The following is a 25410-nucleotide window of genomic DNA, read 5'->3' on the forward strand; positions in this document are numbered from 1 at the left end:
TCTGAAGTGATGTTCTACAGGCTGGTGCAGACAGGAGTATCTACTGGGTGTTTTGAGAAAGCTTTCTGTGTAAGTGTGGGTATGAAGAAGATTAGTTGGGCTGCTCTGTTGCAGGACTTGGAATCTTTTTATCTCCTGATGCTTGGAATGGTACACAGGGCCTGGCTCATAGTAAGTGAGTGCCTTTTCCCTGAGCTCTTTTCAGAATCTGTAATAAGAAATGAACAATGTGTTAGTCACCAGTGGTTTGCTTTCCAAGTGTTAGGCCACCGGCTGCTTCCTTTTCAGGAATATCTGTCTACACGGTCATGGGCCTAAGAAGCTGAGCTGGGAAATCATCGATCTAAGATGCATCAAGCCAAACACTGTCCTGTAGAATAAATCCCAATGTCAAAAGGCATAGCCCATGAACACATTCACTGGTCCCCTCTGTGGGCTTTCAGAAGGATAGGTCATTAGATCTCAGTTGATTTTGGGAAATTAATAATGATTAAATATTACATCCCTTGGCCAAGAACAGAGAGTCAGAAAGCAAAAGGAAATTATATTAACCTAGACACTTACTCTTTTCCCTCTGTTAATGCCAATCTGTTATAGAAATAAAGCCTAACATGTAAAAGATTCAGGCCCAGAGGCCAGCAGCAGGAAGTAGAGGAGACAGAAGATGTGTGACATCTAACAAACAGCATATTTCTGGGACCCTCATGACAAATATTCCAATATCATAGTTGGCATTTTGCTCCCTGGTAGAAATGTAAGGTGAGTCATGTATGTAGCTTGAGAGTTTCTAGCAGCCACAATAGTAAACAGGCAAAAAGTAGCAGATGGCGCTAATTTTTATTCTACGTTATTAGCTCAGTTACTCCCCATAATTTCCATTTCAACTATGTAAGGCATTTAAACATTCTTCTTGCCAGGCACAGGAGCACATACCTTCAATCTTAGCAGCATTCACGAAGCAGACAGGAGGGTCAGCCTGATCTGTATAGTGAGTTGTAGGCCAGCCAAGCTACATTTTGAGTCCCTGTTAAAAAAAAAAAAATCACTCCCCCCATTTTTTATTTCAGTGGTGGGAATACTTAGCAGCACTTCACAAATACTAGCCAGGAGTTCTACTACTGAGTCACACATAGTCCCTAGACTTACAGCACAAATTAATTTGAACTAACCACATTTCAGTGCCCCAAAGCCAGCACATGTGGCTCCTGGCCTCTGCCATCTTAGGCTTCAGTGACCCAGAAACCACACAACAGCAACAATAAACAGTCATTGTTTATAAGCAGTTCTTGCATGCCTGGCCCTCACTGTACAACCTCCATGAATCCCCCAGGCCTGGATTGCAGTTGTCTTGGCATTTGACAGGTGAAATTATGGCGCAAGAATGTTTAACGTGTCACTGTCAGAAGACACAGCCAGTAAGCTGTGCAGCAGACACTGGGGTTCCAGGAAACTGCTGTCAACAAAGTTTGGCATCCTCCTTTCAGCCCACCTTCAACAGAGGTAGAAGACACACAGCTATCACAGGCAGGCAATTTCTTTTTACAGGTAACAAAACTGAGGTCTTCTATTGGGAAAACATATGCAAGCTCAAGAGAAGTCCAGTCAGATATTTAGTGAGAGAGAGTCACATTAAATTTGGTTGAGATTTATCTAATTAATTAATTATTCTTAGCTTGGTGGCTAATACTTATTAATATATACACAGGATCAGTTACATTAAATTTATATTGTTAGAGCAATAGCTGACACTATATGACAAGCAAATATAGCAAGTCTTTGTGACGTCAAACATTCTAAGATATTGACTTTGTTGTATGTAGGTGGTGTGTTCAGATGTAAGCATGTATGTGCTAGTGTGCATACACACATGTGCATGTGTGGGTCGGAGGTTAGCTTGGGAGGTTATTCTTCGAGAATAGGCCAGCTTGTTTCTCTGAGACCGAGTCTCACTCTCTCTCTATCTTGGAAACCACCAAGTAGGCAAGGTTAGCCGGCCAGTGAGCCGCAGGAATCTGCGGGTCTCTGCCTCCACAGCACTGGGATAACGGAGATAAATGAGCAAGCTACCACTCTGGGCTTTCTCTGTGAGTGCTAGGGATTGAACTCAGGTTGTCCTTCTCATGTGGCAAGCACTTTACTGACTGAGTTGTCCCTCAAGTCCCTCATTTTCAAATTAGCAGTTATGTGGGAAAGCTAAACCCATAACTTATTGATGGTTTTCATTTTCCAAACTGGGGATGATGCAGACGCTGTGGTACTTCAAACTTAAGCAATGCTGGAGAGGTTCTAGGAAAACTGGTCACAGCTGATTGTGGTAATAAACGCTGATAGGAGATGCCGAAGAGGCAGAGCAGAAGAATTGTGAGTTTGAGGGCAGCCGAGGCTACACATTTTGGGGGCAAGAAGGCAGATAAAAGCAAATCTCTGGAGCTCGCTGTCAATCAGCGAGTTCTGGGTTCAGTGAGACCCTGATCTTTTGGGAACACTTATGTGTGGACTCATCAACACACATGTGCATGTTTGTGAGTATACACACACACACACACACACACACACACACGGACATGCAATACACACATTTTTTTAAAGGTGACCACAGAACTACACAGAGTGCCACACCAGCTACACAGCTGATTTGCATGTCTGAAGGAGGTACACAGCTTATGATGCCAAGTGGATCATGGGGACCAGTCTTTCCCCTTCAGCAGTTACAGACCCTCCGTGGACATCCATTAAACAAGAAAGCTGGACAAGAATCCCATCTCACTCATTCACTCCACAGATTTTCCCGTGCACCCACTGCACACCAGCTACTGCTACCAGCACACATGCCACTGAGGTTGAGAAATTAGTGCTTCATGTTACGTGGGAGCTATGGGGTGGAGGAGCAAGCGTCCCTGAAGTCAGACTCAGAGGCAGATTTGCTTTTCAAGGTGGCCTCTACTTCCACCAGGACCTTCGGTCATCTGTTCTGCTCAAACACTAAGGGAACACCCAGCAGGTGTGCAGCAGCTATGTTCCGGGACTCTGGCAACCCCTCCATGCACGACCAAAGGCAGGGTGACTGTCCAGAAAGCCGCTGGATCAGGTTAGCCTGCCCCCACCCATGTTTGGAGTGACCTTTGCCTGGCAGAGAACTTGGCTTTCTTTTTGTACACCATGCGCATAAACAACATTGTTTTAAAGTGCTACGAAGCAGAGACACCGGGGCAAAGCGCTGTTCACTTGTGTAACACCAAATCTACTTTCACCCTTGGGCAGGCTGCTACCGATTTCAGAGTGGAGCAGCTGCCCTCTCTGTGAAAAAGCTGGCCTCAAACCAGCTGGTTTTTTTTTTTTTTCCTGGCTCAGAGACTGGTACCCTGGAATATTTCGTTACTTAGTAGTGCCCTTGAATTGCCAGGAAAGGGGGACAAATAAAAGGAAGAAGAGAAGCACGTGTTTTAGGCTTCATTTGTGTTATTATTATTATTATTATTATTATTATTATTATTATTATTATTATTTACAGCAGTGCAGGAGCTAATCTCCAACTTTGGGGCCTGACTGACTCTCCGTAAGCGAGTTTCTGGGTGGGTATAATTACGGTATCCTCACATGGCCCTTGCTTTCACTTGGTAAGCTTTCAGGTGGAACAAGCCGGTGCAGGTGGAGGTGGAATGTTGGCCGGAGTGCAGCGGAGCAGGAATGCCAAACTATGCACTGGCTGTGGGACTTCTGGGCACATGCAGAGCCCAGCAAGAGAATGATTAACTGCAAAGCAGCAGCAGCAGCAGCAGCAACAGTAGCAGTAGCAGCAGGGATGAAGCCCAGATGTTAGAGAAGATGGGAAAACACGTGCTGAGTATGGCCGGCTTAGCAACGGGGAAGATAAACATCCACAAGACTGACTTTCGGGCTAGGACCATTCCTGGTGGTAGTGGTGGTGTGTGTGTGTGTGGGGGGGTGTCCTACTCATTGAAGAATATTTCTCAGCATCCTTAGCTTCTACCTTCTAAATGCTAGTAACACGGCTCAGTATGACTTCAAAAGCTTTCTTAAGATGTTACCAAATATCTTCTGGGGTGGGGATGGGCAAAAGGATTACCTAGTTGATAACTATTGAACCAGGCCTCCATGTTCCTAAAGTGTATTATCCCGAGTCACACCTCAAATCCTACATTACATTTTCAGTCCTAACTTGGATAATACCTTGGAAGTAGATAGCCAGTAAGAGTGAAAGATAGGGGCCATTTCAGTTGGAGGAGGTGTTAGAGATGAAAAGGAAGTAACATTGGCTATTATCAGTGTTGAGTGACCACATCGGTGACTTTTACAACTCATGGCTAGATGAGTATGTTCTTCATGGTCCATCTTGAGATATGCTTAGCTCCAAGGGGAATCAAAGTCAAAGCTATTCTTTAATGGAATATTTAAAGTTTGTCTTGGTTATAATCTTTTATCATGTTCTTATAGTCATGTTATCATATTTCATGCAAAAATGGTTTTCTTTCCACTACTAAGGGGACCTTGAAGTTCATATATTCCTCTGCTCTCCTACCAGTTAATGCAATTAAAATCTATAAAACAAGATTATTTCTATAAATGATGGTGATTACTCCAGAAAGTGCTCAGGCTTTTCTAACTGAAGAGGTTTACCCTGACTGTCTGAAGTTATAATATGCATTTCCTGGATAGTAATTCAATTGTAACTCAACTATTACTTCCTTAAAATTACCTTTAAACTCATAGACTTCAAACATGATTTCTCTGAAAAGTATGCCTACGTAGACACTTGCCATGCTCCCATGTGTTCAGAAAAGGCCTTGCATGGGCTTATCTTCTAGGTAGCACAAAATGAGTGCACTGAAGGTCAATGAGAAAATTTATGAGATGCTGTTATTGCAATCTAGATGTGTGTTGGTCTACATTACATCACTACTCATCAGTAAACAAAGGTGAGTTAGGATTTCAGAAGTTTATTTGAGACAAATTCTTAAATGTGTTAAATATATACAATAAGTACATTCATCTGGTGTCCACTCTGTGCAACGCAGACACAGTGCTGGGAGTTTTGAGCTGACATCATGAGTCTCAGACTCACCCCAGAATTTGTATGTTACTTTTGCCTGCTGTTGTAGCTTACATGCATCACTGTTAACCTTAATCAATAATGAGGATACAGACTCACTTGTCTGAGTCCTCTACTGAAGTGAACGGTCCAGTTTGATCTTTTTAACCTGGAGAAAGTCCACCAAGTTGTCAACTTCCTTTCATTGTCACACAGACACTTCCAAATATTACCTCTCATGCAACTGCCTTTATTCCTACATGAATCACAGATGTTTTCTACGTGGACATAAGAAACACCACCTGGTAAAATTTGTGAAGTTTAGAGTAGAATTCTAAATGTTCCAATGGCCTCTCATTTATTTAACAGTGTAAAATATATACAAAGGTTATAATTTCCTCAGGCCCCCATAAACAAGATCATGTAAACGTCTACTCCTATTTAATGATAACCTGAGGTTTTTCTTGGGACATACATGTTGCCCCAAAACCACAGTAGTTCCAAAAAATTAAGTTGCCACTGAAAAACAAATACAGAGAAAATCTCTCTGCTGTTATTTAGTAAGTCACTGATTTAGAGTAAGAAATGAGGCTAGGAGCACACATTGTAATATTTGAGACCAGATCTAAGATGGTAGTAATGAAAGAAATAGCATGCAAAGACCTAATTCACCTGTTTCGTATTTACCAAAATTTATGTTTCATGGGGGAGGAAAAAGCTTTAGAAGAATTACACAATCACACATGTCTCCCAACTCCACCTTTTTCTTATTAACTATCTCTGAACTATAGATGTGGGTGTAAGGATTAGTACTGCTTTGAAGAAATGCAGCACATGTGTAGCCTCAGTTTTTGAAAGTTTGTAAGCAGTTTAGTTTAGCACACAGAAACATAACCCACTTTTTACAATTCCTGGAAGCAGGAGGAAGAGATTTCCTGACCTCCACATGGTCAGGCTCCCTGCAGTAAACCCAGATAGCTCTGCAATGAAACATGCCAAAGAGCAATGTTCCTTGCTTGAAGAGGGTATAATGTACACAGCATTGAGCATGCAGGGGAGTCTAAATTTATAATGCACTGTCATACATGAGTGAAGAGAATAAATAGTGTGTGTGTGTGTGTGTGTGTGTGTGTGTTTTGCAGGGAAGAACTTAATCTTTCTACAAAGAGAAGTGGGGGAAAGAGGATATTCCAAGAGGACCCCATTTCTCTCCCTGATTCTCTTTCTTTTCCAATAGCTTAGACACAATTTCTTATCTGCTTGTCTGTTCAGGATCATAGTTCATGGATGTGTTTGTCAGTTTTTATTACTATAACAAATAGCAAATACATTCATCTTACGCAAAGAAAAGGCTTAGTCTCACTGGATTCAAGTCTCACTTTCAGAAATGGAATATAATGAATGAATTCTGGGTTTTAAACATCTTTAGGGATAGAGATTATACTTTCTATGTATTTCATGGTTAAAAGTGTAACAGTGTGCAGGAAGAATTTAATGCATGCTGATTGAGTAAACCATCCTGAAAAATGAAATATATGTATGTACTAGGTGCTTCCAAATTTATTAAAGTAAACTATCCCTGATCCCCTTTTCTAAGAGAAAACTGGCTCATAGTTTTACATGTCCTAGTCCATGATCTTGTAGGGATGACAGACAATGAGGGTGGGGAGCATGTCTTAAAGGAAAGCCTCTCACTTTATGTCTGAGGGTACACATAAACAGACAAACTACCAAGGAGGGTGCAGAGGGTCATCTTTCCTCCCAAGTCCGCCAATGACTTAAAGACTTCCCATGGGGATACACCTGATCATAGGCTTCCTTCCAGATTTCCCTTCCCATCTTTCCTCCCACAGTCTCCTGCTTTCAGAATCATGGAATTCTCTCCATAGTCTCAAATCCTTTCCCAGACCTCTGGAATCGACCCTTCTAAGAGTTACACAGAGAATAAGCTGGAAGTGCTGAACCATGAACTGTACTTGGGAAGTCCTAAGGGTGCAGAGACTTGAAGAAATGGAAGGTATCATACTTCCTCCAAGTTGCCTCCATGTCTCATCTGCCTCTCACTGTGTGCAAGCATTTTCCTTAAAATCAGGATTCACATTGGACATGCTCTCCCAGGAAAGAACACACAGGTTTTCTTCTTTTCTTTCTTTCTCTTTTTCCCCAAGTGTAAATTAAATCTGAGGAGATAAGCTGCTCCACCAATAAAGACAAGCTTTCCTGTAAATGTAAATTGCAGTAACAATAAGATGGCTGAACATTCATACCGAATTGAAAAGATCCAAAAAGCTTTGAGTTCCAACATGATGCTCAAAAAGTTTTAGATTTCAAAGCATTTTAGACTTGAGATTTTTCTTGGGATTCAAATTGTTCAATTGGTGATGTCTAAGCAAATATCTCACCTCTCAAAAACTCCAAAATCCAAAAATGCTCTGGTTCTGAGCAATTCAGATAAGGGACACTCAACTGTAATTGAAATTAAACACCCTGAAACGATTAAGCTTACAGTAAACAATATTGATGTCAACAGAAAACTGTCGAAGAGCACACTGATTTTCAGCACTGATTTGGTTCTATCTGAATATAGAAACTCGAAGCTTGTCTACTGTGCTGCCTTTATCAAGCAATCAAAAAGGGAAATGAGGCTGTGCTCTCATGATTATTCAAATAAGACAAAGTGTGTCACAGGCCGTGTGGGAACTGCAAGGTGTTATGCAGAGCAAAGGTATGGGTAATATCTCTATACACACTTAGCAAATCCACTCAGGCCTCTTACAACTACCCTTGTCCTCAGTACTGAGGCATTCACAAACCGCACTGGACTCAAGTCTCACTTTCAGAAATGGAATATAATGAATGACGTCTGGATTTTAACATCTTTAGGGACAGAGATTATACTTCCCTTGTAACCCATAGTTAAAAGTGTAACACTATGCGGGAAGAATTTAATGTATGCTCATCAAGTAAACCACACCAAAAAAACAAAATATATGTATAAGGTTCTTCCAAAATTTATTAAAATAAGCTATTCCTGCTGGTAGAGAAACAGAATAAATGGTTTCAGGGTATGATAGGTGTAAGAATTAGGGCTCCAAAGGCTGGGCAGACACAGAAACTCAGGAATCTGCCTGAGGATTGACAGGATGCAATGGCTTGACTCTGTGAATTGTCAGCTTTCTTGCCCCCCACAGAACTGATGTTCTCACTCACTTTCATGTGTCTATCTGAATGTGGTTCCCCTGAATATGGAAGCTGAAGCTGGACAGGAACAGGTGAGGAGAGGAGCTGTGGGTCCCTGTAAGAGGACAGTTTCTCTGCAGTTTCTGTAGTTGCCAAGCGTCTGAGAGAATATGAGGCTTCCTCTGGTGCAATTTAAACACAGGATGTTATTCTGTTGCTGGCTTATTTCAGACTCTATCTGTGTATAATTGGAAATGAGCTGGTATAAATTGCAGTGACGATAAGAGGAGTATCATTTTGAGTTCAAGAGATCTTGGAACTCTTTATCTCATAAGAAAGAGCAGGTTCATTGCTTTGACTCTGATGCCCAATGCTTTATATGAGATTATGAACTTGCAGACAACACTGTGGTATGTCCAATAGTTTTTCGTTCTTTTTTATGAATGGGGGAGGGCACTGTGCCATGGCATGTGTGGGGGGGTGTCTAAGGACAACTCTGTATAGCTGGTTCTCTTCTTCCGCCTTTACATGACTCTGGAGGTTGAACTCGGGCTCTAGGCTCGCAAGGTAAATGGTTTATATGATGAATCATTCCCCTGGCCACCCTCTCGCTATCTTGTCTACCAGGTGATTGTGCACACAGGGGCAGCAGACAGAGTCTTGAAATAAAAATTTTACAGTGTAATATCCATGTAGAAAAGAACACACAGAAAAATGCGTGGCTTTGGAAATGTTTCAGCAAATTCATATATCTGTGTACACAGCCCCTAAATCAAGACACATGACATCACCAGCTGTCCAAAGACCCTCACCTAGCACACCTTGAAGTAAGGACACAAACCAATCAAGCAGTGCAGGAAGAGCAGGCTGGCACATGGTCCACTTGTGATGTGAGGAGAACATAAACTTAGCACATGTATGTAACACAGCACAAGGAATACAAGGTTTGTCCAGTTTACCAGTCCTTCTCCCCCTCTCCCTGCCTGCCTGCCCCATGTCGTCTTCACTCCTCTCCTCACGCCTCCATGGCCTCAAGAATTGCAGACCATAAACTTTTCCTTACAAAACTTCTATAGAGTATTGTGAAAGATGTGGTTCCCATGCTATCACGTTTCTAGCCAATGAAAACAGCAAGCTTCTGGCCTGGGTTAACAATAGGCAAAGATATCAACATAAAGGTACACAAATTTCTACTAAGATGGTCCCATCGGGAGAGGACAGAAGATGACACAGAATCTCATGAAGAGTTTTCACAAGTCATTCTTTAAATGTCTAGAATTCCAATACTCAGGAAGCTGAGGAGGATCACAAGTTTAAGGCCAGTTGGGCTATATAATAGTACCCTGTCTCAAACAAGACAAAAGAGCAACCAGAGGTGTTGTTATCCCTCAAAACTATGATTCATAGTCATATAAATTCATCTTTATTGTTTTCAGAATGATTTCCTAAAACCTACAAAAGCAAGCTTAAGTTCTCCACTAAAAAAAAAAAAAATCGAGGGCCTTGTAGAGATGTCTCCAAGATTAAGAGTAAGAGCAGCTCTTCCGGAGAATACAGCTTCGATTCTCAGAACCCACGTGGAGGCTTACGGTCATCTGTAACTCCAGTCCTGTAGGATCCAACACCCTCTTCTGGCCTCTCCTGACATGGCACACATGTGGTGCACAGACATACATTTGGGCAAAACACCATATACATAAAATAAAAACAAACATCGAGGCAAATAAAAAATAATAACCTAAAAAATAAGATTTAAGTTCAAAATATTAAGTTCGAGCACAATGTGGCTTGAGAGTGAACAACTTAAAGCTTACAAACACGACCTAGAGTACATAGAAGTGACCACCATATTCCCTCATTCCTAATCAGACCTTTTGGTTCCCTTTCTAAAAATTCAAAGGTAATACGTTTACTACAAATTTAACACTGGAAAAAGAAGTTTTGATACCCAAAACTAACATGCTAAACTTAATTGCACTTCCTTTCGTGACATAGAAATTTCCAAATAGAACAAAGACTTCCAAGTATTTGACCCCCCACCCACCTGCCCAACTGGCTGTTACAACTCTAAAAATATCACAGACAGTGGGGACTAACCAGTGCAAAGGATAGACTACCCTTCTCCGCATGTGCAAACCACACAGCGAATAAATCTTTACACAGCTTAAAGCGGTTAAGCTGCTGGCAGTGTCCATGGGGCGTTACTGTCAGCTTTGAGCTGTTAACCTGTCCATTTTTGGTGTTTCTTGCTACAAAACAATTTATTTTTACTCACAGACTTAAGACAGCACTAAAAGTAACATTATATGGTGCTGGTAGCAAAGAAGTCTCCATCATACCTTAATCTATTACTAGTCTGTACATCACATGTGAGCCTGGTGCCCACTGAGGCCAGAAGAGGGCATCAGATTCCCTGGTTCTGGAGTTACAGAGCTTTGGGTGTCACGATGTGAGTGCTGGGAATTGAATACCGGTCCTGTACAAAAGCAAGCAGTGCTCTTAACTGCTAAGTTATCTCTATAGACCCAAACTGTAATTTTTGAGGTTCTATGTAGCATCTGCAATCCTTTTCATTATGAATGAGGTAAAGAGATAGGCAATCTAGGTGAGTCTGAGAATAGACCCAGATGAAAGCAGCTCTCCTGGGGGATGAGGAGGGAGTGGCTCAAAACTTCCTACACAGGAAGTGTTGAGTGGCCTCAAAGGTCTGTGTATTTATGGGTTGCAGTCTTCAGAGTGGCGCTGTTGGGACATCATGGATCTTTTATGAGGTGGAGCCCAGTGGAAGGGTTTTTAGGAAAGTGGGGATGCAACTTCAAAGGAGACTGTTTTAGGGTTTCTATTGCTGTGAAAAGACACGATGACCACGGAAACTCTTATAAAGAAAACATTAATTGGAGTGGCTTGCTTACAGTTTCAGAGGTTCAGTCCATTATCATCATGATGGGGAGCATGGCGGCATGCAGGCAGATGTGGTGCTGAAGCAGTAGCTGAGAGTCCTACATCTTGTAGGCAACAGGAAGTTGACTGTCACACTGAGTGAAGCTTGAGAAAAAGACCTCAAAGCCTGCCCCCACAGTGACAGACACACTTTCTCCAACAAGACCACACACCTATTCCAACAAGGCCACACCTCCTAATAGTGCCACTGCCTTTGGGGGCCATTTTCTTTTAAGTCACCGCAGAGACTGGGAGGCCCCGGTTTCTTTCCTTTTCTTTCCACTTCTTTGCCATGTGATGAGCAGCTTTGCTCTGCCATGTGCTCCCCACCATGATGTGCTGCCTCACTACAAGCCCAACGCAACAGAGATAACTGATTGTAAGCTGGAACCTCCAAGTCTTATGTCCAAACAAATCTTTTATCGTTCTAAGTTAATTACCTCAGCTATTGGTTATGCTGATAAAAAATGATATGGACAAAGGTGGTTGTAAATACACTAAACACAGCCTGAGCCACTAGTGAAATCCAGATCAAATAGTGCAGGGAAGAGGAATCATCTTGTCTCTCTTGAGGAAGCTGGAGCACTGCTGTATATGCTAGGCATGAAGGCAGCACTTGTTTGCTTCCCTCCGTGTGAGGTGAAGATGGTTCAGGGGACTGTGGAGAGCCAAAGGCTGTACACCTGGAAAATGATATGGCTGTCATAGCCACATCTGTGTTGATGACAGTTGGAGAGAAGAGATGAGCAATAGAAGGGAAGTGGCGTTTCCTGTCACTCGTGGTGAAGTCTCACCTGGAGAACTGCACAGGACAGGTCATCTGGGCTGCATAGGGAAGGAAATGAGGGTGCTTAAAAAGCTAGCCCAGTACTATATAAGAAATTCGCAAGCAAAACATTGTCAGGAAGACCAAGACCCACCACAGAAGGGAAGACAAGATGTGGTGGATGTGCTCTGAGAGTCTTATAATGGGGCCAAGGGTGAGTCACCAAAGTGCTGAGGGCGGAATGGAGTTGAACCAGTCTCCTGTCCCAGTCTCAGTAAGTCTCTCTGAGGATGCAACCACAGGGCAGTCATCCAGGTCAGATGTATGGAGCTGCTGAGCTCTCTAGGGCTGCGTTTTGCAGTCAGATGACTTTGGGTCAGAGAGGTGACACTGCGCAACCCCAGATACCTCAACTATAACAGGGGTCACAAAACAGCCACAATAAGGGTCCCAGAGTGAGTCCAGCACTCCCTAGAGTAACAGTAATGAACATATGGAAAGCGCTTTGTCCACGAACAAACCATTTATCTATTCCCTTGTGGTTCCTGCATTCTACAAGGTGAATAAATGGAGACCCACACAGGCTGACCACCTGGGCCAGCATCACTCTGCACATGTAGTCCTGGTAGTGTGGCACCAGAGTCACCCCCATCTGTTACTACGGCACTTCCCTGTACATCTGGAAAGTGAAGGTCAATGAAATTCTTATTAAGAGGCCTCCACCCCCAAAAAAGCCATATCATAGACAGCATATTTTGGCACAAGCATTGTATGGAGTATTCATAGTTTAGTTCCATGTGTACATCCGCTATTTGTACTTACAAAAAAAAAATTAACATTCAATAGATGCTTGACATAGTAAGCTGTCATCGCTTTTTCTAGAATAAAAAAAGATATTCATCGATGCTAGTGAGGATCACTCCTAGCATGGTTTATTGAATGCATATGCTAGGCTATTGCAATGGTTTTTATACGGGGAATAATTTATAGACATGGTCATTTTATGACAAATTTAGAGTCAAGGCAAATTTCCAAACATCTGTCTAGGAACTCTGAACTCCACACAAGTGGTTTCTTTTGACCTCTGGCCTGGTGAGTGCCCTTTATCCCACAAATGTAGCACATTCTGGCTGTGTAAATGTCCCTAGCATGCTTTCCCTCTGCAGAGTCAGGAAACTCCTGGCTGTTTTTGCCTTTTATCAGTAAGTGATAAAACCATTCTGTTTCACAGCTAGAACATACAGAAGCAGACACAGGTTCTGTAAGAGAAGCTGTTCTGGGCAAGCTGGCAGGCATCTGGGACCAACAGATGACCAGATGCGTTTGCTGTAGAACAATAATAGTGATTATAATGATAGAGCATTAGATAGCCAGAGTCCAGACAGAGGTGCAAAGCTAGCTTTATCAGTCATGAGCACAAATGGCCACTTACCCCAGATTGGAGTGTGTGTTGTATATTTGTGTCATGGTTCCTATTTGCCCCACAAGTTAGAAGCAATCCAGAGCATATCAAGACTCTGCTTATTATATAAGACAGCCCAGAAATCTGTGCAGGTGACACTCAGAGAGTGGAGAAAACTTTCTCATGTGCAGACACCCTTGTTTCCTTGGAGACCCATTGTACCTGAACCCAGCTATGCGAAGCTGCTTCCTCGGGCAGACACCGACTTAATGATTTAATTGTTCTATCTGTTAAGGATGACGCCACTAAGTTGGCATGTTTGACGTCGCTTTTCCAAATGTCTGGGTATTAATTAACTACTATCTGCTCTGTTTAAGGGTACTCTTAACTGATCCGGGGGCCTTCCCTGGCTTAGCAGCACTTCCTGGAGTGTGTGTGTGTTGAGTGCCATGAGGCCAGCACTCCTGCCAGTGCGTTACATGCACTCAGAAGTTCCCTTTTAATAAAATCTCGCATTTAAATTCTGTTCAGAAGTCATTGCCCACGAAAGGTCTGCTAGACTGCAAAGTGCATTCTGCATGGCTGAGCTCCCCACCATCACAGCTCACCCGTGGCTACTGCTGCACCCTACCTCCTGGCTCGTCATCCGGACGAGTGAGTGTAAGCCGCAGAAGAAACAAATGTCTAATCTCCTCTCAAAATAAGGTTTGAGGAATTCTAAACTTTCTCTGCTCTAAAGAGGAGTTTTAAAAACATACACAAAACTCAAAAAAAAAAAAAATCCGAGAGAAAGACTACACAATTATCAACTCACCTTCCCTTGTGTCCTGACTTTCACTGTCTGCTTTAGCATGCACCAAATCTTGGGTGTATGCCTTTAAATAATGACTACCCTCCTTAGATTGTCTATATAGCTTATATTTTTGCACCTGAGCAACATTATGAATATTTAGTGGCTATTGCCACACCTCTTGCCCAACAAAACTAAAATTCTCTTAAAGCCAAGAGTTTAAGGACAATAGTATGCCATGGGAAAGAGTGGACTCAGATCGTCACCCATCTGGGACCTTTCTCACTCAACTGCCTCTCCCCTGAGTCAGGCATATTATTAGGTTTGTGTTCAAAAAGGTGAAATCGAGGTGAAAACCCGAGGGACTCAAACTGACCACTGATGGTATTCCTCTTCACCAAACTGCTCAGCTTTCTGCTCTGCCTTGGCTGGGCAAACTTTTGTTGACTGAAGAAAAACTGGCATACGTTTTGGCAGGTAACTTCCGCATCACTTTCAAAGCCCAATTATTAAAGCTGCCTTGCAACCAACATGCCTGCTCATTGAAAACATTTGTATATTCGAGGTGTTCATTATCTCTGGGTTGAAGAATCAACCTATCTTCCCAGTGACACTGTCTCAACCGACCATGTAGGATAACAACCAAAGATCCATTGCTCAACTGACATCCGGGACTTTCCCCTGTTTCACGTGACAGTCGTGAAACATGAACGTGCTCTGCAGGAATTTCTGCTGGAGCCCTAAAAAGTTTCCACTGTGAGGAATAAGCTGTGACAAAATGTTCCTTCCTTCTCAGTGAAGGAAAATAACGCTGTGCTTAGAAATGTCTTTGGGGAAAGGTACCTCCCAATCCGAGAGTGATCTACTCACGTCACAGTCCACATTCCATTCATTCAACCAACACAGTTCCTCTGGGTGAATAATTTGTTGGGTATAACAATTTCTCCTTCAAAGTTGATGCTCACAAGTCTTGCTCCACACAGAATAGTTTTGATAAAGGGTATTATGTAGAGAACAAACTATCCTTGGTGTGTGTGTGTGTGTGTATGTGTGTGTGTGTGCAATTTGTTGTCTTGTTTCAGAATAGCTGTTTCAAAATCTACTGAGTTTAAGTGTGTGTGTTTTTCTTTAAATTATAGAAATGACCCAATGACCCCCCATAGACCCAGCAGCTGAATGACCACATGTTGCTACAGGCAATGCTGACCGTCCCAACAGCTGAATCAGCTGCTTTGATCCTCATTTTTCTTGCAAGTATTTTTAAGCCTGTCAAACTGACAGCAGCTATGATCCAACAGGAAAAAAAACAACAACCATATTTCTAAAGTAAATCTTGGGCCAGCAGGATGGCTTAGAGATGGTTGCTACTGAGCCTGAAAACCTGGGCTCGATCCTTAGGATCCACGTGGTGGAAGGAGACAGCTGATTCCCACAAATTGTCTTCTGATCTCCACACTCAGGCAGTGGCAAACACACTACACCACACACACACACACACACACACACACACACACACACACACACACACACACGGTAAATAAACGGTGTAACTTGAATAAAAAAGAAATTAAATATTTTCAAAGTTCACAAATATATTGCCCTATATATTATGAAATGAGCAGTTAGAACACACTATGTAGAACAACGAAGTATAAGAAAATGCTTCAGAACAAAAGGAGAGCAAAAGCAAGCACAGAACTGTGCGGAAATTGCAAGCGGGCATGAAGTGTAAGTAGAAATGGGGCACAGTTTTGAAGAATACCTTGTGTCGCTTTCTTGACTCGAATACAGAACGGAAAGCGATAGGCTATACCAACAGCTCAAACATAGTGACGACTCTAAGGGGGAGGAAGGAAAAGTCTTAGGAGGCAGCACAACCGAGTGTGAAAAGCACCCAGCACCAAGACACTGACCCAAGCCTCAGCCTTAAGTGTGAGTTCTTCACTTTCAAATGAGCACAGCTACCTGTTTTACAGGATTGTCAGGGGGCGGAAAGAGAGGAGTGCTCAGTCAAAACTGTGCTATAGGAATGCAAGGTGTTCTTAGCATGACATCAATATTCAGCATCTAAATTACAGGCCAGCACACTTACTATTGACATATTTAAGTACGTGTCTTGCCTCCACGTGGATTGACTTTTAATTTCACGGAGGTTTTCAGCTGCAGGGAGTTCCAGGAACTCCTGGGTTTGTTACGTTGTGAAAATTCAAACTGAGAGAAGTTCCAGGTAGTGTTCTCTTTCCCGTACAGAGGCACCACTTTTCAAAGAATGAAATATAAGTATAATGCATACTTGTATAAAAAATACTTTTGAACACTGAATTTGACAGTGACTTTCAAAATTTTGCTAGTTAGTTTTTCAGTCATTTGTCATAATTTTTCAGCAGCAATCTACCCTCCTTAGATTGTCTATATAGCTTATATTTTTGCTGTTAAAATCTTCCTTTGCAGTTGCTAATTCATAACAGATTTCCAAAGAGAGAGAGAGAGAAAGAGAGAGAGAGAGAGAGACTGAAAAATGAAAAGGAAGGGGAGGAGGAGAAGAGGGAAAAGAGGGATGTAAAAATGGAAGAAAGCATGAAGGCAGTATGCTAGTTTCATAAATACATTGCACACATACAGTTAATTAAAAATCAGCCGGGCGGTGGTGGCGCACGCCTTTAATCCCAGCACTCGGGAGGCAGAGCCAGGCGGATCTCTGTGAGTTCGAGGCCAGCCTGGGCTACCAAGTGAGTTCCAGGAAAAGGCTCAAAGCTACACAGAGAAACCCTGTCTCGAAAAAACCAAAAAAAAAAAAAAAAAAAAAAAAAAAAAAAAAAAAAAAAAAAATTAAAAATCAGAAAATTGTCAGGAAATCTCAGAGCTTAATAAAGTAATAACTATATTGAAAGATTTCTGATACTCTATTAATGATATTACAAATCAAAGCCAATAGAAAGATGTGGGATGCATCATATTTTAGAGTTTTAACGTTAGTAAATCACCTTTAAAGCCAAAAGAGAATTATTCTCCAATGGCTACAATTTGCTTTCCTATAAGTCACCTGAACTTAATCAAAAGTTGATGAGATTAGGCTCCCTGTGGACTTATTTTCTGTGTGAAAAAGACAGGGGACTGAGGACTACGGTTCAACAGGTAAGAGTGCTTCCTGTGCAAGCAAGAGGATTTGAGTTCAAGTCCCCATCATCCACAAAATAGCCAAGCATGGTTGCACTCAATTGTAACCCCAGCACTGAAGGGTAGAGGGAGGTCTATCCCAGGAGCCTTCTCATCAGCCAGCCTCACCGAAATGACAAGTTTCTGGTGAGAAACCTTGTACCAAGGAAAGTTCCCCTCTGGCCTCTGCATACACATGGACATGAATACCTACCTGCATAGTTAAGTGCATGCAACACACACATATAAAGCACATACCACATATAGCACATACCACACAAGGCATATAACACACACACACACACACACACACACACACACACACACACACACACACACACAGGTGGGAAGAAGAGAGAGAATGGATGATAGGGAAATGGTTATACAAGCGTAAGGCCCTGGGTTTGATCCCCAGAACCTACAGAAAAATGCATGGTTGTAGTGGTATGTGCTTGTAACCCCAGCACTACAGAGGTGGAGACAAAGGGATTGCTGCAGCTTGCTGGCCAGCTAGCCTAACCTAATTTGCTACCCCCAGACCAAGGGTGGATGCTAGATGGCTCCTGAAGGGTAATAGCAAAGATGTCTCCTACCTCCCTGTGCATGCACACACAAATGCACACACATACAAATGAATACACATACATTTGTATATACATATACACACACTACACACATACAAAAGGAAACTATTTAAAATGCTTATTATTGCTTATCTTTCTTTCTTTTTTTTTTTTTTTTTTGGTTTTTTCGAGACAGGGTTTCTCTGTGTAGCTTTGCGCCTTTCCTGGAACTCACTTGGTAGTCCAGGCTGGCCTCTAACTCACAGAGATCCGCCTGGCTCTGCCTCCTGAGTGCTGGGATTAAAGGCGTGCGCCACCACCGCCCGGCGTTGCTTATCTTTCTAATGCTATACTAAAATATAATTTACGTAAGAAAATCTAGTTGAGGCATTAGACTTTACAAGTTAGTACTAGACACATATTAAAAGGGCTCCTCTAAATGACTGTGCTCAGCACAATTTTAAGCACATACAGTGGCTGATAAGGTTTGAGAATAAACCAGGCAATGAGTGTATAAGTTGAGAAAGTTAAAGTGATTAAATTAAATCTCCCCACAGTTTGTAAGCATTCAGTATTTTCCTTTAAACAAAAAAAAAAAAAAATAGGTTTTGACATCTGAAACATTCTTTTTAAAAAACTTTTGAACTCCTTCAAAGTGATGTGAAATGCTCAGGAACACCTGTCCTTAAGGACTTACACAAATTCAGTAAATGATTCTTTTAGTTTTTTTAATTTTTGTGATTATAATATAATTACAATCTTTCTCCCTTCCCTCTCCCCTTCAAACCCTTCCACTTCCCCTCTCTCTTTCAAAATCAAAGCCTCTATTTTTATTCATTGTTATTGCATGCATAGATGTATACACACATATTCCTAATATTCAAGACACTAAAATATTGAAAAATTATGACTATAAGCAAAGAAACCACACCGTTCAGTTTGCCATACACAAATCGCGTTTTGTCATTCATTGCGATAATACACAGTGCATCAGTGTTATCCCAAAGTGGAATACAGGAGGGGAGCATTTGAAATAGTCTTAGCAATAGTATGTGAAGCAATGCAGCTGCTAAAGCAGTTATGACATCACCCAGCCAGTGCACGCACGCTCATTTTAACAGTAAAATGGTCTGGTATCACATTTCTACCTTCAAAATAAAATCCTTTACAAATTCTCTTGAAACACCTGCAAAGTAGACAGAGATCCTTGGTTATATTCCCTCTTACACACAGGCAAAGTGCCCAAGCAAATAAGGCCAGCAGCCATACTTTTCCTTATTTGCTATGAATCTACCTCTTTGTTCTGAATGATCTGTCCAAATAAACAGGTGAGTGTATACAACAAATGCATCTTCCAATTCACAAGGAGCAATAGCTAAATTTGGGAGACTTTTTGGGGGCTCATTGTGATTCAATATGGATTTATTGTGCCTACAATTAAGGAGACTGACTCTGAAACAAGAATTTCATAAAACATGTAAAGTCATTATTTTGTTTATTCATAGCAAGGTTTAGGGGAGAATGTTGTTGCATGGAACACTTTAAAGCTCCCAACTACAGCCTAGAGATTCTAATTAGTTCTTCATATTTTCTTGTTACTTTTTTTAAAATAATAGCATTTATTGTAAAATGTAAATTGTGTCACTTCTCACTTTACTTTTGACAAAATAGTGTTCTTTAAAGTGCTTTAGGAAGGTATAAATCTTTAGCACTCACCATATCGGACTTCAGGGTTACAGAAGGCTAGGAAAGGTGGGCTGCTGGGAGGTGCTGGGGCTACAAGAGTGTCTATACTCTTCCTCTTTTGTTTGAGATCAGCAGAAATCTTGTGGAGACTCAGTCAAACTATGTCTTTTTTGAGAAACCGTTCCTATCTATCGTGTGGGCAGAATTAGGCCGTCTCCTTTGTGTGCTCTAATGGAAATCTCAAATCACATCTGTTGTTAAACACTGCCCTGCAGGACACTATGCACACATAACTTCCCCAGCTCAACCAAGGTGTAAGTCCTCTGTAATGGAGCACCATCCCCCTCTTCCTCAGGTGTATCCCAAATAACATGAGATGTGCTTGTGGAAATGGCTGTGCTCACACCCTGGCATGCTTGGGAACCTCTTAGAAGGCTTTTTGTTTGTTTGTTTGTTTTGAGACAGGATTTCTCTATATAACAGCTCCGGCTGTCCTGGAACTCACTTTGTAGACCAGGGTGGCCTCGAACTCACAGAGATCCCGAGTGCTGGGATTAAAGGTGTGTGTGCCACCACCACCCAGCATTAGAAGGCTTTTTGATTTGATTATTATTGTATAAAACAGTGATTTGATGCTAACTTAAGATGTGGGGATCTGCATTGGAGGGTGTGCAGCAATTTATAAACATTATGACAATAACAGAAACCATTAAGATAACCTTTAAACTCATAATGCCTGGCAGATCTAAGGCGAGCAATAAACATTCACTGAATCTAGAAAGGAGATCCCTGAAGCCTGGAGTTTCAATGGGACTTTCCACCTATCCCAGACCTCAGACCTCGAATGAAAACACTGGCTTCCTAGCTATCCATACAGGCCTGGGCTTCCCAAGACCCAGTTCTCTAAGAGAGAGAAAGAAGGCCTTCACTTGAGAAGTCAATTGAATTCCCCTTTTTTTCTCTTTAATATAACCCAGCCTTCTGAATGCCAGTGTCTTCACAGACAACACCAGGGCAGGCTGATGTCTACAAGGCTCTCTAGTTGATCATCCCTGCTCTCCTTACTGCTCTGCACACAGGGTCTCTTCTAGAGAGGTGCCTTCCCCTGCCATGGTACAGGAGGAGCTTGCTCAGAAAGACCAAGTCAATCCCTGGCCCTGATTTTGATTTAGTGACTGCATTGCCCCCATTAAAGTTAATCCAGGAGACCACAGCATCCCTGAACAGGAGAGAAGGCTACTGAACAAGCAGACAGGAACTCATCCTTATCAGCCTATTTCCTGGTCCCTCTTCTCCTAGCCTCAAACCTGAGCCATTTACACAACTAGCCTAGCCTGTCCCTCCTACAATGAGGCAGTGGAGTTTGGAGGTGAAAGGAACTTGGATCTTGGCATCATTCCTTCCTAGTTGTGGGGAAAATCACCACACTTGTCTGCATGGTGCATAGGTTCTCCCATACAGATGATGAGAGTTGCCTCTCGTCACATGTGATGTAAGGATAGTGGACGCAGTGTCAAAACGTCTTCTGCTCTGAGCACAAGCAAAGATGATACCATAGACTGGAGGGAAGGGTAAGCCCCAACCTCACTTAAGGGAGCCAGTCTGGAACAAAACCAACAAATTAAGCAAACAAATCCTTTATCAGCAGGTTGCAGAGTGTCTCAGGTTTTCAGTAATCTGCCCTTTAGAACTTAAGACTTTTTATGTTACTTTAACAGATGAACTGTTACTTTTACTACTAACCCAGAAGCATTTGGTTTTAAAAATACCATCCAAACAGGTGAATAAAGCGGCATTTCTGTTTTACCCAGAAACAAATCTGAAACCACTAATAGTGTTCAAAACAGTAACACCGAAGAGCTGGGGGCAGTGCTGAAGTGAGAAAGTGATGTTCTACCGGGCCTCTAGGAGGGTAATTGAAACTTAGGAGCCAGAGTCCCTCCTGTAGGCAGGGACAGATGCCACCCAACTGAGAGTACCCTGGAGTTAGCTGTGCACAGCTACTGGCTGTCACAGGCAGGGGGAGGGGAGCCCTTCTGCTAAGGAAGGTAGGAGAAAAGCTTCGCACTGATCCACCAGTGAAAAAAGATAACCCTGATTACTGACATCACCCCTGCTTTTTTCTTGAACCCCAAGATTGCCCAGACTCCTGAGAGCCCAAAGCAGCTCTAAGGATTGGCATGTAGGCTTCCTGGAGATGTTACCAGTCTTTCCTCGACGGTAGCGACTCTCAAACCAAACGCTCCAAAAGTTTTTAAAACTAATTTTCACGACAGACCAGTGCAATCTGAATGTATGGAGTGGGAGCTGAACACTGGAGGAAGGAGGAGCAGTTTGTTTTGCTTGTTTGATGTTTAATCCCAAATGATTTCATTGTGTAGTTAAGTTTGGGAAACTGAGTCTTACACCCCCTCCAACAGAGGCGCCCTCAGCACCAACCCCCAACTCCAACTTGGATGCCGATGACATCAACAGCAAGCGCAGACCTGACTCTTGGAACCCGAGCGGCTGGATTTTGAAATTGTGCAATTAAACCTTCTGAGGCATGTTTCTCGTGTCAAGTGGGTTTATGGTCGGGTAGTCATGAAGCCAGACTTGTCATGTTCCGTCTGGACAGTTGGCACATGTGATCCAAGGACATCAATCCGTTTCTTTTTAATTAAGGGTTATATTTTGGTTGGCCCAATATCAATCACTTCATAAGGGCAAAAAGAAAAAAAAAAAGAAAAGAAAAATCCCAAGAGGAAAAGTCTCAAATAGCAAGGAGAAAGTTTGCTGTGGGCTTCATTTTGAAACACCAAGGGTGAAGCACTCACAAGCCCCAGCTGTCACAGGGCCCTCAGCCATACCATTGCAAAGCCAAGAGATGCTGCTACCCATGCCCAAGTCCTCACGGCTGGGAAAGGGCAAACTTCGGGGATCCCAGGGAAGCAGCCACCCAGCGAGACTAGCTTCAGTCTGGCAGGGAGCCCTGGTCCCCAACCAGTGCACCTAGCCTGGCAGGTCCCTGGCGTACTGTACTGTGTGACCAAGAGGCGGGACCGACCCACCTCACCGCCCCCCCCCCACCCCCGCCTCCCCGCGCGCCCTCTTTTTTGCTAGCGGAGAAGCAAATCACCACCAACACACCATTCTCTCCTAGGGGTCCCAGGTGGTTAGTCACAGAGACGTCGCCCACACTTCCAGGTCATTGCTGCAGCTCCACACCCTCGAAAGGGCATGCAGGAATCTGCGAAACCCTTTGAGACTCCGGCTGCCAGGCTCTAAGAGAACCGGGGCTGAGTAGAGAGGTGCGGGAGGGCGCGCTCAAGAAACCGCCTGTCTCAGAGATCCCAGCCTTGCCTGGAGCGCGCTGGTCCTTCCTCCAGTCCCTAAACTCTGGGACTGTGCGGGTGGGACTTGCTCGCCCCGCGAACGGACCTGGGGTCTCTCTAGCTCGCTCTGACAGTACTGGGCGCACGTGCGCCGATGCCAGGCGCTGCCCCGCACCACGTTTCCGCTCCCGGACGCCTACTGAGCGCAGAAAAGTGAGGCAACAAAGTTGGGAGCGGTCGAGAGCCCCGGAGCGCACAGCGGCGGTTCCCACGCTATGCTGGCAGCCCCTCTCTTGTTCCCAACCCGGTCTCCCTTCCTTCGGCCGCCCCAGTTTCGCCCATTCCAGACACGAAACGTCCAGTTCCTCCCACGGTCCCAGCCGATCCTCTGGGAGACAGCAGAGGAGGGGCGGGTGGCTGGATCGCAGAGTCCCGCACCGACGGCCAGGGCTCGGCGAGCGCTCTCCGCAGGGGGTGCGGGCCAGCGGGACACGCCCTTACCTTTCTTTTCCTCCAGGGCCCCACCTGCGGCGCAGAGCGAGGCCAGTAGCAATAGCAGCGCGGTTCCCGTGGTCCCCGAGGGTCCCATCTCTGCCCAGGAGAGGCTGGTTTCGGCTCTCCGGGATTAATCCGAGACAGACGGAGTTCCACGGTCTGCGCGGTGACTGCGTACGCAACGACGCGACCCGGACTCAGGCGCGCGTCCAGGTGACCCGGCTTCGGCGGTCTGGGAGGCCGTGTCCTCTGGGACACGTTCCAGACGCCCTGGCCCGGGGCGAGCGCACTGTGCAGGAAGCAAAGGAAGGCTGCTGCGCGCTGCGCTGGGGCTGCCCAGACGTCTAGCTCGCGCGGGTCGGGACGTGGGGAGGCTGGGCGGGAGGAGGAGGGACTAGAAAGAGGAGGAGGGATAAGGAGGAGCGAGGAGGAGGAGAATGGCAGGAGAGAGGAAGCACTCGCCGTGAGGATCGAAAGCAGGCAGTGACCGGAAGGTGGTGGTGGATGGCCTTGGCCGCCACCCGACCAGGCTCTGGGGCGAGTCCCTGCAGCGTGCAGCAGGGCGGCCGGTGGCCTTTGGGGTTAATTTCTGAGTGGGGACTCCTTTCCGCTGCGTTTCAGGATCTAGGCAGTCCAGCCAAATCTGTGTCAGACCCCCCCCCCCCCCCCCGTCTGTCTCACCTTCTTCCTTCCTTTCTTTCTTCCTTCCCTTCTTTCTTCCAATTTACTGAACAACTCTGAACCACCTCGGGTACAAACTAACTGATCTCTAGAGCACAGGTTGGAAAATGACACATATTCTCCGTAATTCCTCCTGGACAGCGGGATCTTAGCAGGGTCAGGCTGGCTTGGCAGGCAGAGAGGGGGGTGCCAGATGTCTGAAGTGGCACTCAGAAGTCCGAGAGTCCTTCAGATCCCATCAAGAACCCTCCACAGCTTCTGAAAGGAGGGCAGCCAACTCCCAGGGCCTCGGCAAATGTTTGGGAATGCGTGAGTGTTGAGGAGCGAAAACATGGCGTTTTCTACACCAGGAACCAGTCAGGAGTGCTTGGAAAGCAACGCAGTGCTTGGAAGTCAAAGCATGAGACGAATTCCTTTGCAAAAGCAAAGACTTGACACAAACAACAACTGACGGATCGTTAGAGCAGTTAGCTAGGACTCGAGCTAGCCGTGCCACATACGAGCAGGCAAATTGCCGGGTATAAGTTCTCCTAGAATTTGGCCAATAGAAATGATGCTTCCCTGAACGACAGGAATGTCAACTAAATTGCTTCAGCAAAAACCAACTCATGTCACCGCTTCTTAACTGCATTCAACAGCCAGAATCCCTCCGGTCTTCTTCGCAAAATCCCTTGGTCCCCTAATTTAGGCCCTTTTAGGTCTCCTGATTAACAGCAGTCACTGCTAACCAGTGGAGTTCAGGCCAGCCTTTTTCATGCAGCTAAAAGGGAGGTGCTCCCAAACTTTCTTTCCCACCCAGCAAAGAAAGGGCTGCTGCCCAAGTTTTGCAGCTGGCATCCTGGATGGGGGCATTTCACCCAGCCTGTGCAGAGCCCCTCTTTATACCCTGAAACCTTCATTGTGAAGTAGAGCAGGGTTCCTTAAACTTTTCCCACCTGCAACCGTTTTTCGTAGTTTTTATGTGACCTTGGGTAGGGATTTAGATAAAATAGGTGTGCAAACCAAACATCTACTAATGATAGATCATAGTGTAATGTTAAGATAATTCTTTGCATACATATAACTTTACCACTTATTAAAGATTAAATCAAATTTGCATGCTAATGCAATGGATTTGTTTATTGTTACACAAAAATTAGACCTTGACTAAATAATTGATGCTGCAGGACATAGAGCATCTGCAACATTGTTCAGAGTTAATTTAATATTTTGGTTACAGTCCTCAATGCATAAAATGGAAAAAGTATATTTAGGGCCATCTTGGAAATTCCAAATCCCAAGCTAAAATTCAGTTACCATTCTTAAATGAAACTCAGACATTGATTTGAAAAATCAAACGTTCAAACACGGTACAATCCAAACATATCCATTTGAAGCTCATATGCTA

The 25410-nt window shown here is 43.8% G+C and overlaps 1 protein-coding gene across 3 annotated transcripts in view; it reads right to left on the reverse strand.

Annotated features, from left to right (window-relative positions):
* Positions 1-23866, reverse strand: part of Egfr (epidermal growth factor receptor) — a 171541-nt gene extending 147675 nt beyond the window's left edge. For 2 of the 3 annotated variants that reach the window (XM_052734789.1, XM_052734788.1), the window contains exon 1: positions 23349-23857. In XM_052734789.1, the coding sequence (XP_052590749.1) occupies positions 23349-23436 (88 nt within the window). In that variant the 5' untranslated portion in view covers positions 23437-23857. Of the gene's footprint in view, positions 1-23348 lie in introns of all 3 variants that reach the window. The other variant, XM_052734790.1, reaches the window with a different exon arrangement.
* Positions 23867-25410: the final 1544 nt, after the last annotated feature.

Source organism: Peromyscus californicus, unplaced genomic scaffold, assembly GCF_007827085.1.
Source record: "Peromyscus californicus insignis strain IS unplaced genomic scaffold, ASM782708v3 Scaffold_13__1_contigs__length_99412109, whole genome shotgun sequence".
Classification (NCBI taxonomy): domain Eukaryota; kingdom Metazoa; phylum Chordata; class Mammalia; order Rodentia; family Cricetidae; genus Peromyscus; species Peromyscus californicus.